A 16,821-nucleotide genomic window follows, 5' to 3' on the forward strand; every position below is an offset into this window, starting at 1 on the left:
AAGCCTGTCAGAACCAGATGTGTGCTTGTGAGTATATACAGGGCATATGCACACACAGCTGCGGTGCACGCTCAAGGGTCAGTGGTTTGAGGAGAAAAGATGATAGCCGAGTTCACTGAGTGTTTGCCTCAGTGCTATGCTGAGGACTTTACAGTTATTGGCTCCTTCATGTCCTCTTCACTTGGGGTCTTCAATTGGCAGAAGACACAGAAAATAGAGGCTGAGAGAAACTGGCCAAAGCCACACACCCACTGACAGGCAGAATGGGGATTTGAATCCAGAACTTGTTTACTCCAAGGCCTGTGCATCTAGTTCCCTGGCCAAGCCGACTGCATGTCTCCAGAACCCAGCCCTGTTTCCCACCCACCCCCGACCGCTCCATGCCCTCCAGCCTCACCCTCCTGGCTATGCGTGGGTTTTCTGGGTTGTCCTTCACAGAAATGGTCAGCTTGTACTCTGGGATCCGCTCACGGTCCAGGGGCCGGTTCACGGTGACAATCCCTGTCTGGGATATGGAGGGCTGGTGAGTTGAGCAGTGACCCCTTCCCTCATTTGGGCTCTGACCCATAGATGCCCAACTGCTCTGGCTGCAGCTCCAGGAATGGCTGTGAATTCCCTCTCTAAATCACCAAAGGAATGGTCTAGAAAGCTAAATAGAGCTGGCAGGGTCTTGCCAGAGCAAGAGTAACCCACCAATGCCTAGGCGTTGCTCCCTCAACGGATGGATCCTATAAGGACCCCATGATGCCAGCAGCCAGTAACTCTCCAAGAGGTCAAGTGAGGACTTCCTGGGGAATCCTGTTATAAACCAAGTGGCACCAAAGCTCTGGCCCCATCTGTGTACATGAAAAGCCTTGGGGGGTGACGGGGACCTCAGAGATGGTTCAGCTGTGAATCCAGGATTCCATGCTTCCCATGGAGATCCTAGTCCCAGTGGAGGGAGGAGGCTTTAGGGGGTGATGCAACCAGAAAGAGCCCAGCCGGTGGAGTAGAAATGCCTCTAGGTCAGGGACCTCTTTTTCAGAAAGAGCCCTGGGGGCCTCCCTTGGGTCAGTCCCAGCCCTACCGTGGCATTGATGGCGAAGGCCCGCTCCCGGTTGCCTGCAGTGATGTTGAAGGTGAGGAGCGCGTTGCACCCGCTGTCAGCATCACTGGCCAGAATGTGGGTGACAAAGCTGGAGACAGGGCTATTCTCACTGATGGTGACGTTCATGAAAACAGCACAGGGTCATTGTCGTTGATATCCAGCACCCGGATCCCCACCAGCATCTGGGGCATGTCGGGGGGCAGGAGGAAGGTGAGGTGAAGGAGGGGACAAGGAGAAAAAGGGACACGGAGGAGACAGAGGAGAAAGAGAAGGAAGAAAAAGTGATGGTGGACATGGTAGCTGAGGAGGAGATGATGGTTGAGACAGGGCAGGATGGAAAAGGGGTGGTACTTGAGGAAGGAAGGTGCAGTTGATCATGGAGATCAAAAGGAAGAAGAAGAAAATGATAATGAAAAAGGCAAGAGAATGAAAATGAAGATAAGGGGGAAGCCGAAAAGGTAAAGAGGCAGAGGCGGGGCAGAGGCGAGCTGGAAATGGCAGAGTGACAGGGGCCGAGGCCCGCTGACAAGGCAGCTTCCCCAGAAAGCTGCTGTTGGGGGGGCCAGCTCTGAGTGGGCATGGCTGCCAGGCCCCAGGTCCAGCCTCCATAGGTGAGCCCCAAGAGGCACTTGCAAGTCTGTTAGAGGCCCTGAGGGCCTGGACTGGCTCCAGAGCAGTACGTACCCTCTCTGGGCATGAAGGTAGCAGTGTTTACAGGAGTTTCTATGGAGAGTTCAGGAGGCTGCAAGGTAAAGCCAGTAGAATGGGGCATCCGGACTCACCGTGGAGCTGAGCGGGGGCACCCCCCTGTCACGGGCACAGATGGTCAGGTTATAGAAGGCAATGGTTTCCCGGTCCAGCTCCACATCCTTCCGGACTCGAAGCACGCCTTCCACAGGAGAGATCAAAAACTCCCCTGGGTGCCACCCAGGAGAGGCCAGAGTTAGCTGGGAATTGCCAAGAGTGGTGGAGCGCCCAGGGCTCTCCCCACTTTCTCTAGCAAGCCTTATTTGCCAGGGGTGGGGGACAGCTGGAATGTGGGTCCTCCGATGCCCTCAGCTTCAGATCCTCATGGTACCTGCCAGGTCTGAGAATTGCAGGAGGGAGAGGACCAGATCACTGCTGGGGTGCTGGTATGCATGGGCCCGCTCGTGCCCTGATGTGTCCGAGATGCCAGGCCAGTCTCCTTCCCTGCTCGTGGGCAGACTAGGGACTGACTCTGGGTAAGATGGCCATGGTGAAAAAGTGGGATTCAGTAAAGTTGCGGCATACAAACTTAATATACAAAAACCTGTTGCGTTCCTAGACACTAATGATGAGCTCCCAGAAAGAGAAATTAAGAAAACAATCTCATTTACAATTGCATCAAAAAGAATAAAATACCTATGAATAAATTCAACTGAGGTGAAAGACCTGTACACTGAAAACTATAAGACATTAATGAAAGAAATGGAGACACAAATAAATGAAAAGATATTTTGTGGATTAGAAAAAGTAGAGTTGTTAAAATGTCTATACTATCCAAAGCAATCTACAGATTCAGTACAATCCCTATCAAAATTCCAATGGCATTTTTCACAGAAATAGAACAAACAATCCTAAAATGTGTATGGAAGAACAAAAAACAACAACTAGCCAAAGCGATCTTGAGAAAGAACAAAGATGGAGGCATCGCACTCTCTGATTTCAAACTGTATTACAAAGCTATAGTAATCGAAACAGTTTGGTTTTAGCATAAAAACAGATGTGGATCAGTGGAACTGAATAGAGAGCCCAGAAATAACTCCACGCACATATGGTTAATTAATTTACTACATAGGAGCCAAGAACACACAATGAAGAAAGGACAGTTTCCAATAAATGGTGTTAGGAAAACTGAACGGCCACATGTAAAAGCATGAAACGGGACCACTATCTTTCACCATACATAAACATTAACTCAAAATGGATTAAAGAATGGAATGTAAGACCTAACATCATAAAACTCCTAGAAGAAAACAAAGACAGTAAGATCCTTGACATTGGTCTTGGTGATGAGTTTTTGAATTTGATATCAAAAGTAAAGGCAGGAAAGGCAAAAACAAACAAGTGGGACTACATCAAACTAAAAAGCTTTTGCACAGCAAAGGAAGCCATCAACAAAATGAAAAGGCAACCGACTGAATGGGAGAAAATATTTGCAAATCATATATCTGATAAGGGGTGAATATCCAGAAAATATATAGAACTTGTACAACACAATAGCACAAACAAACAAACAAACAGACAGACAGAAAATGAAATGAGAGTCCAGAGAAGGGTGATGACTTGTCTAAGTGCCTCCAGCAAGTTAATGACAGATCAAGATTGACCTAGGTCTCTGGGTCTCAGCCTGCTACATCCCATGGGACTTGTGGTCTTTCCAGACAATACCACTCAGAACTGAGCTAGGTGGGAGATGTGGGAGGGAGGGGTGAGAACGAGGAGAGAGTAGAGGAGAAGAGTGAGGGGCAAGAAGCTAGTGGAGCAAGTGGGAGTCCAGTTGGATAGGGGAAGAAAGGGTAGGCTGAGCTAGGGAGGTGGGGAGAGCCTGAGGAAGAGGGTTTACCTATATGCAGTCCCCAAAGGACCGGGAACAGGGAGATAGTTATTACTTCCTTCACTTTCCCCTTTGACACCTGGTGGAAAAGGCCCAGAATGGGGCACTGACTGCTCAGGAACACAGCAGGTGAGGGCACAGCAAGGACAGAGGTCTGAGCTCTCCAAAAGTTCTCTCTGCCTACCCGCTCACATCCTACTTCACCACTCCCTGCCCCAGCTCCTACTGCTCTGATTTACAAAAACAGCCGCTCCAAGGCCCACCTGCAGCTGGGATTTCCCACCAGCTCTTCTACTCCCAGCAGCCCCGCAGGCTGCTCGAAGCAGGATTTCCTAAGCCTGATACTCCAAGGTCTCCAAAGAACTAGGGAATCCCTTTCTAGGGGTTTCCAAGCCCTATCTCAGTCCCCGGCCATGTGCAAGTGGGTGGCCTCCTGCCCTCTCTCTAAAGCCAGTCTCCCACTTGAAAGAAGGGAAGAGGTTCTGAAGGATCAAGAGAGCAGGCTGGGTCCAGGCTAGACCTCCACAAGGTCAGCTTGATGCGGGGGGTGGGGTGGGGGGGTGCGGGTGGGGGTGGAGGGGGGCGGGGAGTGCATAGACTAAAGGGCCCCATGCTGCAAATTATCCTCCTTGGCAGCTTGCCCTGGGGCCTGAACTTCCTACTACCCTACTTCTCCTGGACGTAGGGGGTTAAAGGCAGAGGCTTTCCATCCAGTCACACCAGGTCTGCATTCTGAGTTCATTCCTCTGTGCTCTTGGGCATGTTAACTGAGACGTGTCTTGTTCTCAGCTGAAAAATGAGATAATAAAGAGATACCACCATGGGATTGTGCTGGTGGTGGACAAAGCCTGGTCCGCCTTGTGTGTTATAGATCCACGGCAGCTCTTGGTATAAGCAGAGGGATCCTGAAAGGGAGTCCAGGCAGCCCTCTCAAGGAACAGGGGGCTTTCAGGGAGGATGAAGATGTAAGAAAGGGGCCCAAGGAGTGGGTGTGACCAGAAGGGGTAGCTGAGAAGGCTGAGGATGGCAGGAGAGGCTCAAGCAGATATGGCCTGTTTCCCAACTGTTTTCTTCCTCAGCTTAGTAGGGCTGGTGTGAGCCCGTTACCCTGACATCTCCCCACTGACAGGCATGCCCTCCAGGATCAGTCTGCTCTTCCTTCTTGTGGGGAGGGAGCTCTGGCAGGCCAGGTCAGCCCAAGGAAAATTCCAGGTCTCTCTCACTTCCCCAGTGAGTTGCCACTCAGTCTCCTGGGATATTCCACAAGGCCCCAAAATTCCTAAGGCTAACCCCCAATCACATGTGGATTTAACCCCAGACGTTCTGCTCATGACTCCAAGGCCCACGGCGAGGAGCAGCCTGTGGTTTGCTGGGGCACTGCTATGAGCCCTGCATCCTGAAGCTAGGTACAGAGAGGGCTGCTTATTGGAAGAGGGCTCAGCTGCCCACCCAGCACCCAGCACCCACCTCTCAATCAGGTTTTTTTGGCATTCTCCTGAATAGGAACAGGACTCCCTGACATTATAAAACCTCCATGTTTGTGAAAATAGCAGAGGAGAAAGACCCTCGCTTTGCTGGGTTCCGAGCGGGAAGGCGCAGTGCTTGGACAGAGAGACTTTTGAGACATGGAAGGGTGGCATGTCAGAGCAGAGTGACACACCGTAAGTTCTGGTTGGTGGGGGATCCTGGCATGGCCCTACAGAGTGGGTTTGTATTTTAGCCCCTTAATTGCAAATTTACCCCAGGTTCTCAGTTCCAGCCTTGAACGACTCTCCAAAATAACCTCTCTCGGGCCCAGACCTCTCTTCTGAACTCCTGGCTTGTACATCCACCCGCTACCCAACACCTCAAACCTCACCTCCCCTTTTCCTCACACCTGCTCCTGCCTCAGCCTTTTCATCTGTTACCGCAACTCCCCCTCTCCAGTCGCTCAGGCCAAAACCTTGGTGTCATCCTTGACTTCCTCTCACATACCACATCCAATCAGTCACCATATCTGTTGGCTCCACCTTTGAAATATACCAGAGCTCACCACCTTTCACCCTCTGTGGTGCCACCACCCTGGTTGTGGCTACACCATCTCCAGCCTGAGTGACTGCAATAGGCACCTTCCTTGTCTCCCCATTCCTAATCCTTAACTTCTATGGTCTGGCCTGAGCACAAGAACTGGAGTGGTCCTATTAAAACCTATGTCAAACCGTATCCCTCCTCTGGTCCAAGCCCTCCTGTGGTTCCCACATCACTCGGAGCAAAAGCCAAATCCCAATAATGGCCCACAGGGCCTAACATCATCTAGCCCCTCTACCTCGCTTATCTCATCTCTCCTTACTTGTCCCCTGGCTCAACTTCTTGTCAGCCATAGGGCCTTTTTGCTTGCTGTCAGGCGCATTCTAACCTCAGGGCCTTTGAAGTTGCTGTTCCCTCTGCCTGGGGTACTCTTCCCCAGACGGCCACATGACCCACTCCTCACTTCCTCTAGGTCTTTGCTCAAATGTTACCTCCTTGGACAGGTCTTCCTTGAGCACCCTTTCTAGCACTGCAGCCTTCGCCCTGGCACTCCCCATCTCCCAGCTTTATATTTCCCCAAAGCACTTAGCACCTCCCAATATACTGTCATGTACTTAATCAGTTATGCTCATTGCCTGTGTCCTCCAACTGGAGCACATGCTCTATAAGGGCAGAGATTTGAGTCTGTTTTGTAGCATTCTGTATTCTCGGCATCTGGAGTGTGATTGATTTATGGTAGGTGCTCAATAACTGTCACACAATCAATTAAAAATCAGGATGATCCACGATTTAAATTTCCAAATTTTTCTACTTTTAAAAATGCGAAAGTATGGCACTCCTGGGCCTGCATTTCGACATGGCTGCCACTAGCAGGAGCTGAGTTGTAGCTGCAACAGCCCCCACTGTTCCCGCTTGTCTTGCCTCGATCCCTTCACCCATGTGTATTTCCTGAGTGACCCCAGTAGGCCTTTGAGTTTGGAATCCCTACTCTATAGAAATGAATGACAACTGACTTGAGAGAATTGGCTCTGGCCATAAACCCCAGTCTTTAACGGAGGAGAATGCCAAGGTAGTTGTGAAGGCTACTAATGGGTGATGAGATGTGCAGAGAAATCCCAGGGATGAATGTGTGCAGCTGAGGGATCCCGAGGGGCAAGGATGTTCGTCCTTCCTCCGCTCTGGAGCCTTTCTCTGGGTATGACACAGGGGCATTTTCTATTGATTCTCCAAGGGGTCTGTGACCCTCCGAGGCTACCAGCCTCTGTTCCCAGATTTCAGAGTGTTCTCCTCATATCCATGTAAGGAAGGTTATTTTCATCATCTTATGGGTGGGGAAACCGAAGCCCAGAAAGGGCAAGATCACATAGTGGTGGGGCTCCCTGCCTTGAGGCCTCCTTTCTCATTCTGCTCCTGAGTGAGAGTGAGGGGGTGGGGTCACAAGGCCCTCAGATTGGGGTCACAAGGCCCTCAGTGTGCTGTCCCCACTGCCCAGCTCGGGCCCCACTCACCCAGAGGGTCTCCGTCCACGATGCTGTACTCCACCTGCCCATTGGGGCCTGAGTCCTGGTCATGGGCCAGGAAGGTCCACACTCTGGGCCCTGGTTGGCCCTCAGTGACATCGAATGGCCCTTCATAGTCTCGGGGGAAGGTGGGCACGTTGTCATTGATGTCATTCACATTCACGAGCACCTGAGATGGTGGACAAGTTTAGCTGGGGCTGACCCCAGTCAGCCCTGTGCTGGGCCCAGATCCCTCATCTGGAAACTGGACCCAATAATCCTGCCTCATGGGGCTGATGCAAGAGTCGTATGGGATAAGGGATGTGGGAGGGCCTTTTAAGCTTTGCATAGATGAGTTATTGTTATTGTCAAAGCCCTTTTTTAGGCATAATCATATTATTGATAACAGTGCTGTGAACTTCTATTCATTACTATACTGTGATGATTTTACATGGTCTCATTTGGTCTTCCCACACACTGCAATAGTTTTTATTATCTCCCTTTCTGTAGAGCAGGAAAGTGAAGCTCAGGAAGGTTAAGTGACTTGCCCAGAGTCACACAGCAAAAAAGTGGAAGATCAGGGATATGAACCCCTGTCAATTTGACCAGAGTTTGTGATCTTCCCATGGAGGAGAGGAAGGCGGGTATCATGGTCTGATAGGTACAGCCACACGAAATGGTGTAGTAAACCCCTCAAAGTCATACGACAAGTTTGGGTGGGTTGCCACGACCAGGACAGGGCTCTTGGATTTAGGTGTTCCTCTTGGACAGCCCTTCTTCCCTCCTTCCCCATTGGAGCTTTCTGGGCTTCATACTCCCCTCACCCCCAAGTTGGGGCTCTGTCCCACCCACCGTGGTTGTGGAGGTGAGGCGGCGTGACAAGATGGGGCACTGGTCTGTGGCAGTAACGATCAGGGTGTATCGGCCATGGCTGATCTCGTAGTCCAGCTCCTTGGCAGCACTGATGACGCCCTGGGGGATATATAGAAGGCACAAGGGCGGATCGATGGGTGTTGTGTCTGGACTACCCTGGGGATCAGCTCCTTCATAAAGCACCCTCTGACTACCCTAGGAAGTAGGCCCTGACATCTTGGCTATGAAAGGGAACACTTATTCCCACCCCACCCAAGCCTTTTATCCTCCTGCACTGGCTGCCCCACAGTTTCCACCCAGAGTCCATCTTTGCTCTGCCCCTACCCCCATCCCTGGCATGTCACTGAGTTCCCCTCCAATTCCTTCAGCAAGTCGACCCTCCTCTTGGGCCCCACCATCAGCTGCTGACCGTGTGTCTGTCCATATGGAAGGTGTTGACGATGTTGCCCGCAACGATGGCGTAGGTAACTGTGCCATTGGGCCCCTCATCCAGGTCCAGCGCCTGGATAGTGATGAGGCTGGCGTTGATTGTGTCCGGGCCCTCATCTAGTAAGATCTCATAGTGGGGCTGCTGGAACACGGGTGCGTTGTCATTCTCATCCACAATAGTCACATACACGTGCGTGGTGGCCTGTGGAAAAGAATGTGGCCAGGTTTCTTGGTCAGCTGGCTAGAGAGGTTGAAGTGGAGCCAGCTGTATATTCTACTAGGCTGAACTCACAGTGTGATCCAAATGGTGAGGGAAAGGGAGAAGGATAAGATGGAGGGAAGTCACAGGCTGGAGGAAATCACAGAGACTCCACCATAAGCTAAGCTAAGTAACTGCTTAGGTCCAAGATGGCATTTGCACCACCGCTCCTTTGTCCATGCCCATGGCAGACATCACTGATCAATCATGGCACTGCTGAGGCCCGATGCAAGCCCAGCATCCTTGGCAGCTCAGTGACCTAGGGATTAAAATTGGTATATAAGATGAACCTCAGTAACCACCACCGTAGTTTTGCCTGAGCCAGAACCTTACTGACCCTGGGCCTCCATCCAGATCACAAAAGGCAAGAATGTGATGTAGTCAACCCAATACAGTATTTAAACTTCAGCCATTGTTCAGGTAAATGTAAGAAATGCCTATGTTCAGGATTCTAAAGGAGGAAGACATTTGGGGCAATTTCATGGGAAGAATTTGTTGAGTGGTGAAAAACATGCTTACAGAACATGCTTCACTGAAAGAACAGTTTCTACAACATGTTTCCTGTGACTGGCCATTTTTGGCTAATGATTGGTCCAATTGGATCACATGTAATATTTAGCCAACTGGAACTCAGTGATTAGCACCATAGAGAAATGGCTACTGTGGCACTTCACAAGCAGAGTAGCTAAATGAGAGAAAGAAGTTAGCTATGTGCTGGTATTCTTTGTCCCTTGCCTCATCCCCTTCCCGCCTCCAATTCTCTGCTTCTCCACCTGAGCGGGTGTCCCCCCCGTGGACTACCTCACCTGGGCTCCCTTAACATTTGGCTTCCAGATGGGTTTGACCAATGGGAGGTCCTGACAGAAGACGGGAGGAGTAAGGAGAGAGAAGTGGGGTGTTTATTTCCCATTCCTTCCTTTCCTCACTGTAGTTCTGCCCATGGCTGTGTTTGTCCTGCTGGGTAGCCCCCATTCATAGCTCCAGCTCTCACTAGGCTCTGGTCACCTCACCTCCTCTTCTTGTCCTTTTGGATACGTGGGTGGCAATGGCTTCCTGCAGTTGCTAGTCTGAGAGTGCTTTGCCAGCTCTCTGTAAACAGGCCCTCCATTAAACTATCTTTGGTTGAGCCCTGACTGTGCCATATCTTTACTGCCAGGACACTAATACAAACCATTCGTCAGCACAAGAGCACTACCTTGGAGGAAAGGGGCTGGATTTCAGCCTCGCTGCTGGGGGCGGCCGTGTTGACATTTCTCCACTTTTCCAGACTCCTGGAAGTGGGTCTAACAATCTTTCAAGCTGCAGGGGCTGGGAGTGGGGGATTCTAAAGGAGCTGCCCCATGGTGCCTGTTCTGAGGCCAGGCCTGAGCTTGGGAAGGGAAGGGTGAGTCTGACTTCCTCTGGCCTCTGGGTTAGGAGGAAGTCGGTGCCCCGAAGGTCCTCCCAGTTGAGCCCTTCCTGCCCTAGCATTGAGAAAATAGTGCTTGAGGTTTCTGAACCATGCCCACAGCTTAGGCAATGCCTCTATGTCTCACCCTGCTGCAAACTCAGAAAACTCAGCAGGTGAGAAGTGTGGTGGGGAGGAAGGACCGAGAAGGGAATGTCCCGTCACCGGCTGGCTCAAGTGTTCTAGCCCTCTGGGGGAAGGGCTTGGTAGGGCGGTTGCTTTCCTCTCCCTAATCCCGGGCTCCCTTCACCCACCTTCTAGGCCCTGGGGCAGAGAAAATCTGTTTTCAAGGGTGGTTTGGGCAAGGCCAGGCCAGGGAGGGATGGAGGGTGGGGGTCAGGTGCTCCAGGGTCCTACCACTGAAGGACCCTGCCTCTGCCAGAGGATGGCCACGGTGGAAAGAGGGCCTAGTACCCACCTGATTTCAGTTGGCTCCGGACTTTCTCTGGGTGAAAGAACTCATATTCTGCTAGTAGGAAGGGCCCTGGCTGTTTCTGAAGTAGGGTTATAAGGTCAGGTTCATAACTGAGGACCTAGGTTCTATCCTGGCAGTCGCTAGGGCTCCCATTCCAGGGTTTTTCTGACTCCAGGGGGACTGGGCCTGCACAAGATCATCTAATAATAGTATGACATCCATTCTTCCTCTTTTGTGGCCTTTCCTGCCCCAGGAGAGAGGGCTGAAAGCTCTTACAGAGCCTCTGATTTAGATCAGGGCACCCACTTGGGCATCCAGAATTCCTGGCTACCCTTGAGTCCCACTGCTCTGATTCTTGACCCAGATGAACTCTGTCTGTCCTCTGTCCTTAAGCCTGGGGGTTGCCTATAAGCTCAAGATCCCTAATGAGTGCTGTAGGCAGGAAAAAAAAAAAAAAATCCCTAATGGGTCAGCAAAGCTCCTGGAAGCTTCAGCCAGGCTGAAGTAAACTGATACAATGGCTGTGCCCTTTCTCCTCCTAATCCCTGGCCCTGGCCATTGTCATCTCTATTCCTCCATTTAGGAAATCACTTACTCACTTATTCATCAGTTTACCCATTCAGATAAGAGTGCATTAAACATCTTCTCTATGCCCAGTTTTGTGCCAGGGACTCAGAAACATCAGGTAGAGGCCCTCATCCCCAAAAGCTCATGATCTAGCTCAGAAGGGCAGATGAGACCAGATGAGATCAACTGTTGGTAACCACAGACCTAATGTGATAGCTGAAGGGCTGTGGACAGTAAAGACTGGAGGGGGGACTCTCAGGGGAAGTTCAGGGTACATTGCGAAGGGGAAAGACTTGAATTGAGCTCTGATGAAAAGAATTTGGAGGTAGATATCACCAGTGGCGCCAGTGTGCTGAATGAGTTGCAAGAGCAGGGCACTAGTGGTTAGGGTACATGCAAGTGGTCCTGAGGATGTCCAGGCACAGGGAGTGAGATGGTGCAAAGCAGGAAGGGAAGCGGGGCCCAGGGAGAGAGGAGCACTGATGATTTTCTATGGGACACACTACCAGATGTTATGTACACACACGTGTGTCCCAGTGTAGGGATATGCCAAGCCTGTTGTGTATTCCTGCCCCTGTGTCACATCTGTGTGCAGTGTGCATGTGCATAAGGGTGTTGCAAGCTCAGGAATCTACAGTCAAGCCTGCTCCAACATACCTAGCTCTTTACAAAAGTTAGATTTCTTTCATTCATTCATTCCAAAACTGGGCGTGTCTACTACATATCAGGCCCTGGGCTGGGCTGAAGGATGTAGGGTACCAGCCCCTGCCCCCACACAACTTAAAGGCTGGTGAGTGAGGGCAGACATAATCCACAATGACTATGTGTCCTGCTAAGTTACAGGTGGATACACTTCTCAGATTGTGTGACAATACTAATCCTCTCCAAACAGGAATGGAGGAGAGTAGAAAAGGGTTTCAAGTGGAGATCAAGTGGAGCTGACTCACTGGGACACTGGCTGGCTCCCCCGTGGTGCGAGTCAGTGGGAAGCCCCTCCCTCGAGCCCTTGGAGCAGCAGTGCTTCCCACGGCCTCCTGGGGGAGCTGCGGCGGGTGGTGCTGCAGAGCAGGCGGCTCTCGGGCGCCAGCTGCTTTCACTTGCTTGCTCCGTACTCACTTCACTCACTCGGCGGGAGGTTTCCTAGCTGGCGGCGTCTGTCTACTCCCTGCGTACCAGGTGTCCCCCTGCGTGTCCCGAAGCTCTGCTCCTACAGGGCTGCACCAGACGCCTTTCTGCTCGACAGCAAAATGGGCGTCCCCCCAGTCCCGGAGGCCAACGGCCTGCGCTGGGGGCCTGTGCTCCTCGCTGTCTTCCTGGCTGCCTCCCGAGGTAAGGTCGAGGGAGCCTGGACCCTGGAGCAGAGCACCAGGCGAACACAGCGGGTGGGGTGGGGGCGGGTCACAGGCCGGATGAGCACCCTAGGAGCCCCCTCCAGCCTACTGTGACCCCCACCCCGTAGCAGGGAGGCTGCTGGGACCACTTGGCAGGGGGCAGCAGTGTCTGTGCCAAGTGCCCTGGCTGGCGGTGGGCGCATATCTATGCTGACAGCTGTCCAAACAGCTGCCTATCTGTCTCTTCCCCGCCCAGAGAGCCCAGGGCACCAGTAGCTTTGGCGGAACAGGAGATGGACATGGTGGGGACAGCCCCAGTGTGTTCTAGTAGATGCCACTGGCTTTTGACACCTGTGGCATCTCCCTGCCCCTCCTGCCTCCGGGTTCCAGGATCTCATAGGGTGCAGGGGGTGTGGTACTCTCAGCCTGTGTCCTGTCCCTTGATGACATTCCTGGTTCAACATTAGTGGGCACTGGTCCACACCCAGATGTGGGCACCCATCTTGTCCTTATCCTGAGGGTCTGATGGCTGAGTTGAATAGTTAGCTGATTCCTGGCATCCCAGAGAAGCTCAGCTCAGGGACTGGTGTGGGGTGCGGGGTGCGGGGGAGTTGGATGCGGGACATTTTCCTAGCTTGGCCTTGAGCACCTTCTGGGTCCGTTGGATAACTTATGGCATCTGACTTCAGTTTCCTCAGCTCAAACACAGAAATCCTACACAAGGAGGTGCCACTTTCTTCTTTCAAAGCCTAGACTGTTACCACCTCAGCGTGATATCCTGGCCAGGACGCAGGGACTCCTGGGAGGAAGGGCAGGGGTCCTAGTACCCACAGCCTAACTTCTGGTTCTTGCTTGCCCAGAACTGAAGAGGTTGGATCTCAGGGGAAGAGGGGGCCAGCAGGCAGCCTATGGAAGTAAACTTTATGGGGAGGGCCCAGAGAATGTGAGTCATGCAGGGAGTCAGAGGGAGGCAGGAGGGAGGTGGGGTGCTTGGCACGGGGACCCGATGGGTGGGTCAGAAGAAGAAAAGGAAGAGAAGGACAGGGTGGAAGGCAGAGGAGGAGGCTGAGAGAACCCGGAGAACACCTCAGAAACAAATGGGTGCCTGCAGGCAGCATGATATCTCAATATTTGGAGGCTGGCTTTCAATAAGGAAGAGGGAGCCTGCATCCCACAGACAGCTGCCTAAGCCCTGGCCTAGATGCTCCCAGGGTGACAGCCAAGGGGGAGGGCAATCTTGGCACCAAGGAAATGGCTTCCAGAAGGAGCAGGAGATAGTGGCAGGCAAGAAGGCCAGCACCCCACCCACTGCAGACCACCCCCCCCCAAGTAACCCTGGGAGGCCCTTCTGTTTTCTTACCCCTCTCTTGCCCTCCCCTGGCTTGGCTGCTTTTTCTTTTCAGCAGCCCCAATTTGGGAAACTGAGTTCTAGAGAACTAGGGACCTAGTTTGCAGAGCAGCCAGTAGCAGAGAGCCTCAGAGCTCTTCACTCCATATTGTCTACATAGCCAGGAGCCTTTAACCCCCCGAGGTCTTGGGTACTCAAACAGTTTGGAGCTCCATCTCTTCTTGGGCCCAGCTCAGGGAGATAATTAGGGCTCAAAGCAGTTTTCTATGGAAAGGAATCAGGAGAAATCTTTTAGTTTTGAATTACTCTGAGACTCAGTGTTCTTAACTGTAATATGGGCATACTAATGAATAGTTGCCTGACTACCTAATACAGTGAAAGAGGGACAACAGAGGGGAGGCCTGGCTGCAGGCATGGTCAGGAGGGTCTGTAAGTTGGAAAAACCTGCTCACCAACCAGCTAAGATGCTAGGTTGTCCTGGGCTGGATTGCTCAAGTCAAAGCCTTTATGTCTGGGAGGGAGAGATGGAGATGTCTGGGGTAGCTCTGTTCTCTAACTCTTGTGGTTGGGCCAGCACCCAGGAGAATGATGGTGATGAAAATGGTGCTCAGGAGCCCAGGAAAAATTGAAGATACCCTTTTCTTGGGTCTGACTTGGGGTGACATGGGTGGAGCCAGGATCCAGCAGACCTCAAGGGTGGCTGAGCCTCTCCTTCCCCTATAGGCATTCCTAGGACCTATGGAAGTTACTGTCCTTGCCATGCTGTCATGGGCTGACCCAGGAGTTCCAAACTCTGAGACTAGCACATGGAGGTGCACTGGGGGTGAGGGAGGGGAGACCCCGCCTTCTCCTTCATGGTAAACAGGGCTGCAGGGCCATATTGAGTAACCCAATGGCGTAAGTCTCTGATGCAGCAATGGTCAACTCTTAGGAAATCCACGACCCTCTGCCCAGATGCCCTGGGGTGGAGAGAAACAGCATTAAGTTCAGCCCATGGGTATGAGGGGATATCTACCTAATGTCAGGGATACCCAGCAATACTAGGGAGCCCCTCTTTGAGCTGGGCTGGTTGCTCCTGTTTCTCCTCAAGTAGGACAAAGGTTCCCTGCTGGGGCCTGACCTCCCTGGGAGAGGTCGGGGGGAGGTACACTGCTGAGAAGCTGAAAGAGGCTACCTCCCTATATGCATACACATATAGGGTCTTAGGCTGGAGCTGACCGAAAGTAGGAAGAAAGGAAAGCAAAAAGGAAGGGAAGGAGGGAGGGAGAAAAGATAGACAGAAGGGCTCTTCGGTGCCCATCTGGCCTACTGGTAGTGACCCCTCTAACTAGCACTGACTAAACTCCACATACTGAGCTTGAGGCCCCAGGTTTTAGACCAAACTATTCATCCAGGAGCAGTTTGGCCTCAACAGGGGAGAATGAGCCAGGAATCAGCAATACAGCTTCCAGTGGACCCTCGGATCCCCATAGCAGCATAGGCATGCCCGACACCTTTGGGACAGCACCCTGTGTGGGAGTGGCAAAGCAAAGGACCTGGAGTGAGTGCCCTGCGTGCCAGGGCTTCCTGTACAGCTCCATTGCTTAATACTTTGGCTTTGGGAGTCAGTCAGATCTAGGTTCAAATCCCAAGATGCCCATTTACTGCTCTGTGACTTTGGGCAAGTTATTCAGCATCTCTGAGCAAGTTCCCTCATCTCTCAAGTGGGGGTGATGATAGTACCTCCCTCAGAGGGCTGCTGTGCCAAGTCAGTGCACGAACACTTAACATAGTGTCTGGCGGCGAGTGAATGCTCTATAGTATTATGCTATTTCTCGGCTTCCAGAGGCCATATGCCACTGGCTCTGCATCTGAGCTCCTTGCTGCCTATAGAGCCCTGCAGAGTAGCCAGAGCATGGGAAGTCATTGGCCGGTTTCACTGGGACTGGACTCTTTAGAATTCTGAAGGATGCACAGACTGGACCTAGCTATCTGCAGCACCTATAGGCACTTAGAGCCTGAAATGTCTGTGGGGGTGCCTGTGGATTCTCCTAAAATTCTCCAGAGATGGGGACTTTGCAACTTCAAGGCAAGTGGAGCCCAGGGTTTGCTTGACTCAATAGGGTCTTTCTCACAACTGATCTTTACATTCAGCCTATTTGCTTCGGCTGTCCATCTCCAGAGAGAAAGATAGTGGCCACCATCATGCCCAGGGATTCCGTAATGAAACTGTTCTGCTACTGATCAAGTAAGCCCAGTTCCTTTAACCTTCCTACATAAGATCTCATTCCCCCAGGGACCTGGGGTCGAGTTCTGACTTTGCAGCTCACTCATTGTGTGACCACTCCCCCGTGATGTGAGCCATGGGCAGGCTGGGTGATGTGATCTCAGTGAGGCTGCCCACTCCCTCCTGAGGGAGAGTTCTGTGATAGCGTTTCCCGAGCTTCAGTCGTTTGCTTGTCAACTTCAGGATTTCTGCAGTGTCTGCCTATCATCGTATATACTTATTTCTCCTTTAAATCTACTCGTTCTTTTACTTAATAGATTTTTAAAGGAAACTTTATATCACTGCCATAAATGAGAAGCAAGTATCACTTGCCATAAGTGGAACAAAATCATTAAAGTACATAATAGGAAGACCAAATAAGGGTATTAAATTCTAGTTGGAAACTATAGCCTGGCGAAGGCTCCAAGCCTGAAATGTGCTGTCCCTTGCAACACAAAACAAAACAAAAAAATCAAAAACAAAAGCTTAGCAAATCACAAAGATGTTGTGAAGACATATTAGCATCAAACTGGGACTTTCTCTTTGATGTAATTGAGACCGAAAGAATTGAAAAGAGACTGACTTTCTCTCTACGTAAGTCAAGGTATTTAATGCTGAAAAACTACCTGTGCTGTAGATAGTGTCAGCTCCTTTCCATCATTACAGAAGCAGACTCACCACTGTAAGGGGCATTAGCTGGTGGCGGGGGACAGTTCAGCTCTCCTGGAGGAAGGGA

The 16,821-nt window shown here is 51.6% G+C and overlaps 3 protein-coding genes across 4 annotated transcripts in view; 1 reads left to right on the forward strand and 2 right to left on the reverse strand.

The window, feature by feature from the left end:
• Positions 1 to 1,184, reverse strand: part of LOC112482673 (cadherin-23) — a 25,960-nt gene extending 24,776 nt beyond the window's left edge. For both annotated transcript variants that reach the window (XM_025049328.1, XM_025049329.1), the window contains exons 1-2: positions 1,067 to 1,184; positions 398 to 505 (exon numbers count right to left, since the gene is read on the reverse strand). The gene's annotated coding sequence lies outside the window, so the exon portion shown is untranslated. The remainder of the gene's footprint in view (positions 1 to 397; positions 506 to 1,066) is intronic.
• A 25-nt stretch (positions 1,185 to 1,209) lies between these two features.
• On the reverse strand, positions 1,210 to 9,673 carry LOC112482669 (cadherin-23-like). Its single transcript, XM_025049319.1, has 6 exons — positions 9,659 to 9,673; positions 8,454 to 8,675; positions 8,024 to 8,143; positions 7,181 to 7,361; positions 1,870 to 2,003; positions 1,210 to 1,269 (listed from the first exon to the last, which is right to left on the reverse strand). Exons 1-6 carry the CDS (start codon positions 9,671 to 9,673, stop codon positions 1,210 to 1,212), a joined length of 732 nt encoding a protein of 243 aa, XP_024905087.1.
• Positions 9,674 to 12,225: 2,552 nt separating this feature from the next.
• VSIR (V-set immunoregulatory receptor) overlaps positions 12,226 to 16,821 on the forward strand; it is a 24,181-nt gene continuing 19,585 nt past the window's right edge. Inside the window, exon 1 of the mRNA XM_006915541.3 lies at positions 12,226 to 12,490. Coding sequence (XP_006915603.1) covers positions 12,409 to 12,490 — 82 coding nt within the window. The 5' untranslated portion in view covers positions 12,226 to 12,408. The remainder of the gene's footprint in view (positions 12,491 to 16,821) is intronic.

This window comes from Pteropus alecto, unplaced genomic scaffold (assembly GCF_000325575.1).
Source record: "Pteropus alecto unplaced genomic scaffold, ASM32557v1 scaffold155, whole genome shotgun sequence".
In the NCBI taxonomy this organism is placed as follows: domain Eukaryota; kingdom Metazoa; phylum Chordata; class Mammalia; order Chiroptera; family Pteropodidae; genus Pteropus; species Pteropus alecto.

Excerpts from the sequence above, each read along its gene's own strand:
- LOC112482669 (XM_025049319.1), bottom strand. Across the intron at positions 8,144-8,453 it reads TCCATATGGACAGACACACG|GGCGTCATCAGTGCTGCCAA; the intron begins GTCAGCAGCTGA and ends TATATCCCCCAG. Across the intron at positions 7,362-8,023 it reads GCCTCACCTCCACAACCACG|GTGCTCGTGAATGTGAATGA; the intron begins GTGGGTGGGACA and ends CCACCATCTCAG.